The sequence below is a fragment of the Podarcis raffonei genome, chromosome 10 (assembly GCF_027172205.1).
Source record: "Podarcis raffonei isolate rPodRaf1 chromosome 10, rPodRaf1.pri, whole genome shotgun sequence".
Taxonomy (NCBI): domain Eukaryota; kingdom Metazoa; phylum Chordata; class Lepidosauria; order Squamata; family Lacertidae; genus Podarcis; species Podarcis raffonei.
This window is the reverse complement of record NC_070611.1, coordinates 42,538,678-42,552,450: the sequence shown is the minus strand read 5'-3', so window position 1 is coordinate 42,552,450 and position 13,773 is coordinate 42,538,678. Positions and strand designations below refer to the sequence as shown.

The 13,773-nt window shown below is 41.5% G+C and overlaps 1 protein-coding gene across 12 annotated transcripts in view; it reads left to right on the top strand.

The window, feature by feature from the left end:
* Positions 1 to 13,773, top strand: part of ANKS1B (ankyrin repeat and sterile alpha motif domain containing 1B) — a 321,126-nt gene that overhangs the window by 163,496 nt on the left and 143,857 nt on the right. For all 12 annotated transcript variants that reach the window (XM_053406679.1, XM_053406677.1, XM_053406676.1 and 9 more), the window contains one exon: positions 13,500 to 13,598. In XM_053406679.1, the coding sequence (XP_053262654.1) occupies positions 13,500 to 13,598 (99 nt within the window). The remainder of the gene's footprint in view (positions 1 to 13,499; positions 13,599 to 13,773) is intronic.

Below are 13,773 nucleotides of genomic sequence, written 5' to 3'. Positions count from 1 at the left end.
GGGTCTCACAAGTCCCACAGAAGCTAAACAGGAAAACTATAAGCAGAGAATAAGGGCAATAAATATATTATAATTAAATAAATATATTATAATTAATTAATTAGTTAATTTCTATCCACCTTTTATCCAAGGAGTTCAAGGTGACATACATGGCTCTCCTCCTCCTCCTCCTCGTTGAACCCATACAGCAAGCCTGCGAGGCAGGTTAGGTAGATATTCCGCAGAAATATTTCCCAGAGAATGGCAAATGCATAAATAAGCATAACTAGCAACACTGGGTGATTTTACAGGGCTGGTGTAACCCACACACTCGCAGTCACAGTCCTGCCCTCTGCAATATACTTAAAATAATGATTGACTTTATTTGTATTGTCATTTACAGTGTTTTTTAAGAAAAATATTTACAAATTCGGAAGGAAATAACATTTTTTTGTATGAGATATTATGAGTTCTTGTCTTTGCTTCCATCTTTTGTTTTTGAGTTGATACACTACTCCCTAATCGCAGGTACACTCAAATTATGGGTGCCTAGTTGTTGTTTTGCTATGGGGCAGCAATTTCTTCACCCAGGGAGACAGCAGGAAAGGACTTAAAAGCAACCCAAGAATCTAGATAATAGGTGCTTTACTCTAACCTTCTCTTTGTCTAACTGACTACATTGGATTTCCTAAATGTCAGTCATTGCGATGACTTCATTCCTTGGCTGAAATACTGAAAGGTGAGAGCAGGCTAGTTTTTCACAGAACAAATGAGAAAAATAGTGCTTGTACATTTTGCCTCATATCTCAGATTCGACAAATGCTAGAAATTTGCTAATTTTGAAAATGAAATATATAAATCAGGAGTTTATGGTTCAACTGGGGTGGGGGCAACAGCCCCTGCTGCAGGTGTGCATGTGATATTAAAGGTAAAGGGACCCCTGATCATTAGGTCCAGTTGTGACCGACTCTGGGGTTGCAGCGCTCATCTCGCTTTATTGGCCGAGGGAGCCGGCGTACAGCTTCCGGGTCATGTGGCCAGCATGACTAAGCCACTTCTGGCGAACCAGAGCAGCTCACGGAAACGCCGTTTACCTTCCCGCTGGAGCGGTACCTATTTATCTACTTGCACTTTGATGTGCTTTCGAACTGCTAGGTTGGCAGGAGCAGGGACCGAGCAACGGGAGCTCACCCCGTCGCGGGGATTCAAACTGCCAACCTTCTGATCGGCAAATCCTAGGCTCTGTGGTTTAACCCACAGCGCCACTCGCGTCCCACATGTGATATTACAATTTCTTAAATAGCAGCTTAAGCAGGAAAATATTTTCAGCATGTATTATTCAACTTATTTTGTGATAAGCTAGCAGAGATCAAAATAATTCAAGTGATCTCTTATAATTAAATAGCTAGGCTGTAAAACTGGATTACCATATCTCCCGCATATCAGATAGACCTCTGTACCAAAAAGACCAATCTTAAGATCGCTAGTGAGTTATGTCTCCTCCTTAACCATCACAGATATGTGGAAGTTATATATTCATCCCTGATCTCAAGACCTTAAATGTAGAGTATGTGGACAGCCACAACCTCATGGTAGTGGAAAAAATGAACCATGTGATGCTCTTAACCAACACTTTTCCTTGCATTGGGCTTCATCAGGACAACTCTCCAATGAATCATTCTGATAATAAATGGCAGTCTTGGAACTAGTAAATGTTTTAATTTTTAGTAATACATTGTCTCTTGTGAGAACTTTGATGCCCGATATATCACACTTTGAGGGAGCCTTTCTTTAGGGTTTTACTAGTTTGTAATCTTACAGCACCAATGAAGATGTGTCCAGTAGCTACCTAGAGATATAGTGGTGGTTAGATTTACCGTATTTTTCGCTCTATAAGACGCACCAGACCACAAGACGCACCTAATTTTTGGAGGAGGAAAACAAGAAAAGAAATATTCTGAATCTCAGAAGCCAGAACAGCAAGAGGGATCGCTGCACAGTGAAAGCAGCAATCCCTCTTGCTGTTCTGGCTTCTGGGATAGCTGCGCAGCCTGCATTCACTCCATAAGATGCACACACATTTCCCCTTACTTTTTAGGAGGGAAAAAGTGAGTCTTGTAGAGCAAAAAATACGGTACTTTCTTCCTCCCATAATATTTTGTGTTATTTATTGTGAGGTCAGCAGTAAATAAAACATCAGTTATTCGCATTTATTTCTTAATGAGATTTTCATGCCAGTCCTAGGCATATCACACTGAAATCTTATTGTGGTTGCACAGATGGTTCAAGGGCACTGTCAAATGAGGATTGTGATATTCGTGGCAACACTGGCATGGAAACATTGGGCAAGGATGGCTAGTTGCTAAGTCCAAGTTTCCTAACATTTTAAGCAGCCTTTCATTTTTTGCTTGGAACAATAACTTGATCTAAAGTCATTGACTAGTGATAATGCTTTTCTCTATGCTAAGTTTCTCCTGACAATTTCTGCAGATAAAGCTGCTGTTAGAGGAACAAAAGAACGCCAAGCCATATTTTCTTGTCAGTTGGCAACTCTTCATCTGACTCAGAATACAAATTCCTCGTAGATGTAAGACCTGGGGAGGCCTGCTGTGTCTCTAGCTAGGCTTTTCATGCTGATTTTGAAGTTGGTGCTGTGGTACAATGCTCTCAGGGATTTCAGCATTAATGCCAAGGCTGACTGTTCCAAGCACTGTTGACTGTAACCCAGATAATTGCTGGCAGAAAATGTAATATGTGGTAGAAAATGTGTTCCCCTAGAGAGGCAAGCATTTCCTTGTTTGGGATTTCAGTATGGTATCTTTGTCATTATTATATCATTACCTTCTGTAGGAATTCCTTCCTCTGATTCTTGTGAGATGGAAGTTAATCAGTTAAAATAGTCTGCCAACCAAAATTAATGGAGTCCACTGAATTTCAAAATTATTTGCAGAATTCTTTTATACTGGGGGATTTTTCTGCCAGCTCTGATAGTTGCTATGATGATGACCTTGTTTTACTTTGCCTGTGCTGTACAGTTCTGATTTTAAAAGCATGACCCTTAATACTGATAAGTTTGTTACCATTGGTGGTATGTTTTAAACTGGCTTATTAAATGCAATCTCTGTGTTACTATTATTTACTGATGAATATATTATGCAGACCTTTTTTAAAATTTTCAAGTACCATATATTATTATTGTGTAGCTGTTTGTCCTTCTTGCCCTTCAAAATTCTTTTTAGGGTTATTATGTGGAGTAACATTTTATTTTTTGGCAGTTTCATACTGTGTTATTTTTATCTTATGCAATTATTTCATGTATTTGTCAAGAGTTTTATAGATTCCCCTGAATCAGTGAAATGCATCTGGGGGAGGGGATTATAACCATAGCATCTTATTATTTTTGCCGGCAACATTCAGCCTGGTTTTTTGGTGCATCTCCCTTTTTCTGGTTGCTGTTCTGATGTTAGTCTTGTTGACTTGTGGAACATGATTCTAGGCACCCTTTCTCACAGCTTTGCTGCTATATATCCCCCAGTTTCTGAACAGTCTAATTTACTAGTTGCCCTGAGTCCTCAGCATGAGTCATGCTATCTAAACAAATAAAATCATTGACCTTGATGGCAGCTTGTTTCATTGATAATTTAGTTGAATTGTGGAATAGCAGGTCAAGATGTCTAGCAGCAGAAGTGTCTTATTCCATTTTCTCAACAGTTCAGGTCCTGGATTAAATTAGGATGGTACATAATTAGAAAGAACAGGCTTGATTTATTTTTAAAGACTTATGTCATACCAAGCCATGGGAGAAATCTTTAATTTCTACTACTGTAAATTTCCCACCCAGTGGAGCTGTTCCAGATGATATATGGCCTGGTGCACTTTGCTTGCTTATCGTTGGAGGCGAATAATCTTGAACCTGCTGTGATGAGTACGCCGCCTACAATGAGTCCCAAAACATTAAACCACACATCATGCTAGTAGATCTGTGAATGATCTTACCTTTTTAAAAACTAAATGCTACTGGTGGAATGCATGTGCTAATCTGATTAAAAAGTGGTGGGGGAAGGAAGGGAATGGGGAAGTTTAGTTCTTTCTAGGCACACCATCTTCTTGCTCTAAACTGTTATTCCACATGTATCATACCTGCATTTCCTCAATCCATGGAGTAAATGTGTGTGTTTACATGATTAAGCTTGGCAAAATAGTGCAGAGGAAAGGGTAAACAACAACATCTCTGCATCATATTCCTAGTCAAATTAGCTGTCCCCACCCAGTGGCTGTGTTTAGTAAAAAGGAAAATAGTCAGGAAATCAGTGATGATGCTCCCAGTATATAGCATGCAGTTTAGCCCTAAAGAAATAGGTAACAAATTCATATGTTGACCTATTTTAGAAACTGGGTGTGTGTTTTAAATGAACTTGGAACATATGTGAATGAGTTTGTGTGGTGGCTACTTTATATATTCTGTACTAATACATTTCTTAGTACTGTAAGATAAAATACTGTATTTTAATATTTGTAATCAATTATTTTTTAAAAAACAAAAAGCCCTATTGCTTTAGGGATCCTTGCTGTGACAAAGGTTGAGAACCTCTTACGCATGAAGCACATGAGATCGCATCACAGCAGTCGTCTTGTTACCACAGTAACAGGAGTGAGCCAGCTAAGTGAGCCCCCCAGCTGCTGAATAGGAAAGGAGAAACAAAACACAGCCCTCTTCCTGTGTGAAATAAATTGCTGGAACATTTTTTTTAAAAAGAAAAGAAAAATGGCAACCTTTAATCAATTGCTCCTATATTTTTTTAAGGGTGGGAGAAGAATCAGGCAGTTGAAATTGTTTCCAGTAAGCATTGGGGATCCCAGGAATGTAACATTTCTACATAGATTATTAAAATAAGTATTAGGGAACACTTTAATTGACATTTCCTGCAGTCTGTTTTTTAAGATTCAAGTATCTGGCTGGTATCCTGATATAACTAAAGAATGAATGGAATAAACTAACTGCCTATAGACAAATAGTGGGATATATCTCAGAGCACACAAGACTTCCATTCTGTAGTCATCTTCTTTAGCATAATTTGTGCTGTTATGTTCTGATAAGAAAATGTGATGTCTTCCATGCAGTTCTATAATGCCTGGCATTTTAATATCTCTAATCTTTTTAATACTGTTAATAGGGATGGAAATATATTTCAATTTCAGTTATCTTGGTTTCTCTTTTTTCCAATCTTCAATTCAGTTCCCATTTCTGCAGCAATTTGCAAATTTTGTATTTAAAAAAATCCTCATGAAAAAATTCCAGCATTTCAGTGTGAATTTATCCATAATCTTGCTGGGTTCAGGCACCAGTGTAGTGGCACAGATTGCATCATCTTGTTAGTGTAACAAAATTTCATAATTAATTCAAGGTTTTGCACCTTTGGACCAAGGTGTCTTGTTGGGTTTGAAGGGCTTGAAGGAGAAAGTGACATAGAACAGTTTGGTCCAATGGGTTATAACACTAGATTGAGCCAAATGGGAGGAATTAGATAAATGAAGTCATTTTCAAAGTAAGAAAAATGACAAGCAAGAAACCAGTTTTTAATATTTTACTGAACTATATACACTGGATTAATGAGCTGTCATTCCTGGATAGCACATCCCAAATACTATAATGAGGGCACAACATGTCACATAGAAAATGGTTTTAATAAATCAGCTTATTTGTTTATTTAAAGCATTTTACCCCATGTATTTTTGTCCGCCTCCTGCCACTAACTCCTGCAGTCAAACTGGTGCCAAAACTATATTGCTCTGCTTTCCTTTGGACCACACCAGCAACGCTGAGAGGAGAGACTCATTGTCTGGGCAGCCCAGGACCTCTATACACACTGCCCAGGCTGGCACCCCATAGAGGTCATTTTGGTGCTGCTAACACAGCAAAAACAATGTGGGAGGCAGCAGTGACAAGTCACTGGTCTTTGCAGGCTCAGCAGGTGCTGTGATTCTCCATCCCTGGAGGCACACTCCATTGTCTCTCAAGACAGACAGAAACAAAGACAGCCCCTGCTTTCAGGTACGATGCAAAAGAATAGCTGGTGAGTTGCGGGGGGGGGGAGAAAACCCTCAGGTGCTAGTTATTAAAGTTACTTTTTTATCATAGCTAGCTGTGATAGAAACATTTTATATTGGTCATGGTTGGTGACTGACTTATTGACAATGGAAACAGGGATGTTGGCACTGCATGGGCATACTGGCAGGAGTGCCAGCAGAGGCGGATTTAAGGTAGCGTGAGTGGGGCCATCACACTGGGTACACAGCTGAGAAGGTACATCCATGCATCTGGTCAAATAATTTCTTCTACACTAACATTAGGGTTTAGATCAGGCATAGGCAAACTCAGCCCTCCAGATATTTTGGGACAACAACTCCCATGATCCCTAGCTAAGAGGACCAGTGGTCAGGGATGATGGGAATTGTAGTCCCAAAACATCTGGAGGGGCGACTTTGCATATGCCTGGTTTAGAGAAATCATCCAAATGTTAAAGCAAAGCACAAGGTTTTCATTTAATAATAACATTAATAGAAAAGCATTAGAGCAGTGCTCTTGCAGTCACAGTGAAACATGAACATTTCTGGCCATTTGCTAATTTTAATGTACAATAGATGTATTTGATATATTGCCTGACTAATCTACATTAAAAAGAGTCAATTGAAAGAAGAGCTGAAAAACACATTTTCCTTTCCTTTTCTTAATAATCTAGTAAATATTTTTTTTCTTTTTTGCCTTTATGAACAAAATTACAAGGACCTTATTCCAGGCCTAGAATGGATACTCTGCATAGTGTAGGATCTCCTTTTCACTTTTTTTGGGGGGGGGCACCATTTGAAAAGAAGGCCTCCATTTTGGAGATCTTTCAGCAGGCATGTGAACATACCTTCCAACATTTCTCTGATGAAAATAGGGACATCCCATTCCATAATGATAATTTTACTATTTATACCCCACACATCTTATTGGGTTGCCCCAGCCGCTCTGGGCAGCTTCCAACATGTATAAAAACACAATTAAACATTAAACATTTAAAAAAACTTCCCTATACGGGATTGCCTTCAGATGGCTCAGGTGTTAGACAACTCCATACCCTTGAATATTTATCCATTGAAAATAGAGACATCCTAAGGAAAAGCGAGACATTTGGAATCAAATCAGAAACTGGGATGGCCGTATGGATGATGACAATCTGCAGTGCTTTCCAAAAGAGGGGAGGGATTATGCTGTGTGTTGCATGCAGATCACCTCCAAGGATTGAATTGCTCTGGGTTGCCTCCTTTAAAGAAGGTGGGCCATAGTGGTGTGATACATAGCATGGTACCTCAACCGCACTTAGTAAAATATTTGCCCAAAGATGTTCACACTGCAAATTGCTTCTTTCAGAGTGATAATGGCCACTTTAAAGGAGATGATGTGCAGTGCAGTACCTCCCTCTTCACTTGGGGTGAAAGAGAGGTGAGACAAAGGTCACAATATTGCAGTAAAATGGTTTTTTTCTCTCCCTAGCGAAGTGCTACTTTTCAGAGAAACAGCATCTTTCATTGTGAAAAACAGAACCTATAAAGATTCAGGGCCGGAACAGCCCTACATGGCTTAACACACTGATAAAGAAATACGTTTTCTATTACTGAATAAGATATGTTGCTAATTTACTTTACAGTGTGATCATAAATAATACACAGTTTTCCAACCATTAAACATATCGTGCTATTTCATGACTTAATATGTCAAGCGGGGTGAGTTGGCTTTTAAACATTTTACTAGCACATAAGAGCTGCTTTTTCCTGGTTTTGTCCTACAGTGCTGCTGTACTGTTTAAAGACCAGCAAATGGTCAGTCTGTGAGCCAGAGATGGAGGAAGGGGGGGTGGGGGCGGGTTGCCCCGGGTGTCACCACTGAGGGGTGACAAAATGCCAGTCGGAACTCATTGTGGGGCCTGCCCCAAACGGTCTGCCCCCCACCTCCCCCTCAGCTGTAGGGCGGCTGAATGAGAGGAGGCAGGCAGACTCCTTGGAGGCCCCACGGAGCGTCCTGCCCTGGCTCACCCTGGCCCGCGGGCAGCTGGCCCCGCCCCTGGGCGCAGGGCACACGTGCCACCCCAGGCTCCCATTTGGCTTCCTCCGCTGCTGCTGTGAGCACTTAGAAAACGATGTTGTGATTACTAAGACCCAGCATGGGTTTCTCAAAAACAAGTCATGCCAGACAAATTTCATTTCTTTTTTTATATATACTGTTTCAAGCTTGGGGGATCAGGGGAATGCTGTGGACATAGGGTTTTTTGTTATCAGTAAGGCTTTTGACAAATTCCTCCATGATCTTCTTGTGGAGAAGCTGGTAGAATGTGGGCTGATGAGGTAACTGTTGTGTGGATTATTAGATGGTTGACTGACTGAACCCAAAGAGTGCTCACTAATGGCTCCTCATTACCCTAGAAAAAAGGGACAAGTGGAGTGTCACAGGGTTCTGTTCTGGGCCCATTGTTATTAAATGTCTTTATAAACAACTTGAATAAAGGAATTGAGGGGGAGTTCATCAAATTTGCAGATGACACCAAACTGTGAGGGATAGCTAATGCTGCAGAAGACAGAATCAGGAATCAAGATGACCTTGCCAGATTTGAGAACAAACAAAATGGGAACAAATGTAAGGTTCTATACTTAGGCATGAATAACGAGCTGTGCAAATATAAGGTGAGAGACGCCTGGATTGCGAGTAGCATGTGAAAAGGAACTGGGGGTCTTAGTAAACCACAAGCTTAACATGAATCAACCGTGTAATACATTAGCAAAAAAAAAAAAGGGTGGGGTAATGCTATTCAAGGCTGCATCAACAGAAGTATAGTGTCCTGATCAAGGGAATTGATAGTACCAATCTATTCTGCCTTGATCATACCCCACCTGGAGTACTGTATCTAGTTATGGACACCACTAAGAAAGATATTGATAAGCTGGAACATGTGCAGAGGAGCATGGCCACAGTGATCAAGGGTCTGGAAACCATGCCTTATGAGGACTGGTTGAAGGAGTTGGGTTTAGCCTGGATAAGATGAGGCTGTGAGTACATATGATACCCATCTTCAAATATCTGAAGGGCTTTTCCCTAGCCCTATGTTCCTTTTGTTATTCCACCCTTTTATTTAGCTTTAGATTTCTACCCTTAGTTCCTTTCCCCCACCCATACTTTTTGCCTTTTTAAAACTATATTTACAAAAATATGAATTAAATATTTCTTTAAATGAAATCTTGGAAAACCAAAATAAATTTACATTATATCCTTGTGCTTCCTTTGCAAGGACATGAATGAAAAGTGTCATTCTGAGTTGGCTCTGATGTGTAGCCATTTCTATTTTTACAGACATTGTAGCCCTGTAGCCTTGCTGCTACTTCTGGTTCAAATGAGAAAGTAGGGACTCCTTGGGATAGCTCAGCATGAGACTCTTAATTTCAGGATCATGGGTTCGAGCCCCACAATGGGCAGAAAGATTCCTGCATTGCAGGGGTTTCCCTAGATGACCCTTGTGGTCCCTTTCAAACTCTGCATTTCTATGAGATCAACAAAACCAGAATTTCCCAATCAATAGAAAGTACCTTCATTTCTTCCTATTTCCCATCCCACCCTAGCTCTGTGCTGACAATGCAGCTCCAAGGGTTTTAATACAGCTATAATCGAAGTCATGCTCTTTTTTAAATGCATAACGGTATTTGGAGTTTTCTGCTGAGCACTGCACATTATTCTCTAACGTTCTTTTTTGGGGGTGGGGATGGGGTGGGGAGACTGTTGTCTTTCTCTGAGGCCCATGAGATGCTGCAGATTTCACACAGAGAGATCAGGCTTTAACTTGCATTTGCACTCTCACTTATTGCTCATCAAATCTTTGCTCATTTTCAGAAAGTGATGCCTATGCACTATTTAATTGCTTCAGGCTTCCTGTTCTAGATCCTTAATTACAATGGGTATCTTTTCTGGGAGTAATGTTATTGGCAAAATTAAGGAGCAATGATTATGCCAAATATCAAAAGTAGTCTACTTCTTATGGGCCTTCAGTTTCATAAGCAATTCAGATGTCTCATTTCTGTCTTCAGCCTTTGGAGTTACTTTGCTTACCCCCCACCAAACAATCTGCTTTGGGGGGAAATATGCAGATATTCACATGGCCACATAATGGGTAGTTGCTGATGAGCAGTGTTCTGCGAGGGCAAGGACTAAATGACAGATTGTCCCAGTAGGTTAATGGAATAGCTTTAACTTTCTCTCCACCTCCTCACAAATTTGTTTGCTTGCTCAACTTTCAGCCCACTTTCCTGCATATTGAAGGTTACACAAAGAATAGATAGAAAATAAGAAAAAAATGCTTTACATAAAGCATGGAAAGTTGCTGTAAGAGCCCCAAATGTAAAATGGGATTATGTTTTTTCTTTAGTATGTTTTAATCTATGACTATTAGCTTGCAGCCATGTATGTATCACCCGTACATAAGCTAATAATAGCAGGGCTCTTCATTTAGTGAATGGTGGTACTGTGCTACAATTCAGGTAACTGGTGAATGATTCACACATGTACGTATGTAAATCTCTTTGTGTTTCATCTAGAGCTGCATAAAGGTTGCCTCCATTCAGAGAGTGGAGAAAAGATCAGATGACATTTGGGTCAATGGTGGCAGTACTACTTTAAAGTGCCAAGTTTAAATTACAAGGTGGCTTCTTCCATTAACACTTTTTTCTGCCTCTTTAAAGCAATGCCATGGACTGGCTGGATGCAGAGGAGTGGTGGGAGGCGCCAACTGAAGAACCCCCAAGGGAGGGGGAGATGTAGAATGGGCAGAGGGAGAGGACTAGGGAGAGGAGCAGGGGAGTATGAAGGGGGGTACAGGGCGTGCAACTCACCCCGGGTGTCACCCTGACGGGGGGTAACAAAATGGCAGGCAGCACTTGTCACCGCGGGGCCTGCAGTGTGAATGAGCCATGCTTCTCGCCGTCTGCAGGCTCCACACTGTCTGCCCGCTGCTCCCCCCCCCCCAGCTGTAAGGCAGCTGAGGCCCTATGGGCGCCATGTGCCTCGTCTTGTCCCGTATGGGCGCCCTGTGCTGTCCCTATGGGTGCCGGGCACCCTGTGGTGCGTGGCACCCATAGGGACAGGACAGCATGGGGCGGGGCATGCAGTGTCCATAAGGACAGGGTGCACCGCAGCGCCCATAGGGACGGCACGGGGCATGCGACCTCCATAGGGATGGGGCATGCCGTGGCACCCATAGGGATGGCACGGGATGCTGCGCACCCTGTGCCATCCCTATGGGCCCTGTGCCCCTATGGGCACCGCGCCCCACTCCTGTGGGCTGTTTGCCCCGCCCCTGGGCACGCCACCCAAGGTGCCCGAGACCCTTCCTCCACTGCTGGAAAGGAGGTGTAAGAAGCTGAAGAGGGAACAGGGTTTAGTGAGCAGGAAGAGGCTGTGGCAGAGAGTTGTCCAGACTCAGAGGCGGGGGGCAGGATACAGAGATGAGGCAGGCTGTTGAAGAATCCAGGGAGTTTCCCACTCCTGCTGCATCCAGCTCCTCCCCAAGCCCAGTATCCCATAACATGCAGATAAATGAAAAGAACTGAGCAGAGATTGGTTGTGTGCAAAAAACAGTTTGTGACTGCTTGGGAAAAACCCTGGAGAAGAGGAGCCTTAGAGGGAGGTGGGAATACAGGGACCTTCAGTGCCTCATTGGGGCAAGACCTACTAGAGTTGCTAGGATCACTAGACATGCGCTGTTTTGGTGTCAACTTTACTGACACTGGTTTTTATTTATTCATTTATTGCTGAGATACTCCTAACCCTGGTTCCTGACAAGCACTGCAATGGCTCGGCTCAGCCCCTGCCAGCACCACTGTTCTCGCACACTTTGGAGATTGGGTGTCATTCCCAGGACATTATATTTGGAGAAGGAATAGTACTGCTGTCACCTCACCCAGCCAAATATGTGCTCTCCCTGATCTTTGTGAGAGCTTCCCCTCTAAACCCTTAAATGCTGAGAAATTTGGTGGGTTGGAACATTTGGATCAGTCTTAGTTTCATCAGTGTCTCACTCATAGTAGAATGCATGAACTACCCTTTGAAAAAGAGCTGCATTTGAGGTGAGAGAAAAGCTCTGCCTGGGGTACATGATTTGAGTGTTTGGCACCCATGAGTCATCACTTGATATTGCCAGTTGAATGATGAACAAGCCGGTATTCACCTTACTTCAGATCCACCTGCTTGCCATTCTGTCTGACTCTGTTTCTATCTGCTTCTGAAATAGAGTTGTTTTAGCTACTGTGGCAGTAGTGGAGTGTGCTCTAAGTTATGTTTATTTTTACAAAGTATTAACAATTAAATCACATGGGTTGCATCCAACTTAGTTTTTCCAATTGAAAGTGATAGACATGACTAACTTAGATACATTCATTTTAATGGCTCTGCTCTAAGTTAGTCATGTCTATCAATTTCAGTGGGTCTACTCTGAGTAGGACTAGCTTTGCCTACAACCCATCTATATGGTTCCTCCCACTTAGACCCTTTCCCAAAATCTTGCAATAAAATCCAGCAAATAAAATTTTTGAAAGCAGGAAAAGAAACAGGAAGGGGGAAATCAACACAAAGGAGAACCAACACTGGATTCCTTGAAGAGTACACAGATGCATTCTTTTTAAAGGAGCACTTCTAAACAGCAGTTTAGTGTGGACTCCGTGCTGCTCATGCATGCATCTCTTTGTGCAACAGCCACACAATGTCATCTTCATACAGTGATAATGATGGGAACATGCCCATGCAGTGCTTTTTGGTGTTGATTGGTACTCACTGGTGCAGAGTACTGTCACCTCTAACTGCCTGATCCTGTAACTTAAAATATGAACCAGACTAGCTTCCTGATGACGTGATTGCCTGGGTAATGGGTCATTAAGGGGAGCAAAGGAAAGGGGCTCTGTGTGAGACAGTTAGTTAGAAGGATATAGCCAGAGTTTAGAGTTGAATGTTGCAATAATATGGGCCACAGGAAAAAGCAGCAAGCTGGAGAGAGAGTCAAAGCAATGTTTGATTTCTGTTTGAATACAAGGCTGCGGTTATACCAGAAACAAGACCCTTTTGGGGTATTAATGCTGTGCACCCCTCTATTGTAGGCTCAGGTTGTATTAGTCTGTAAATGAAACATATATAATAAAAACACCACAATTTCTGCTGTGCCTCATTCAAAAAGGAAACATGAATCCTGGGAAAGCACATGGTCCCCCTGGAATCTTGCACCTCTTGGAGATTGGGGTGGCATGGAACAATATATTTAATTAATTGCTAGTAGTACAGATGGAGTACCTGTAGTGATACTGTAACTTTTACATTTTCTGAACCTGAAAAGAAGTATGATCATGATTCATGATTTGTTGTTAACAATGTACTTGTTAAAATCCAGTTTTAAACTATCCAAAATATTTGCCAATATATACCTGTCACTATATTTTCTTGTTTGTTTTAGGGAAGCAACGTGATGGAGGATCAGGACCTTTTAGAAATTGGAATACTTAATTCTGGACACAGACAAAGAATTTTACAGGCAATTCAGCTCCTTCCAAAGGTACCCTTTTGTTTTCCTGTCCACATTCCAATGTCATAACCAAGAGGCTATTATTATTATTATTATTATTATTATTATTATTAATATTAATATTAATATTAATATTATTACTATTATTATTATAGCATCATTCTAAAGTAAAAAATGTTGTCCTTCCAGGCCTCGCTATCTGCCA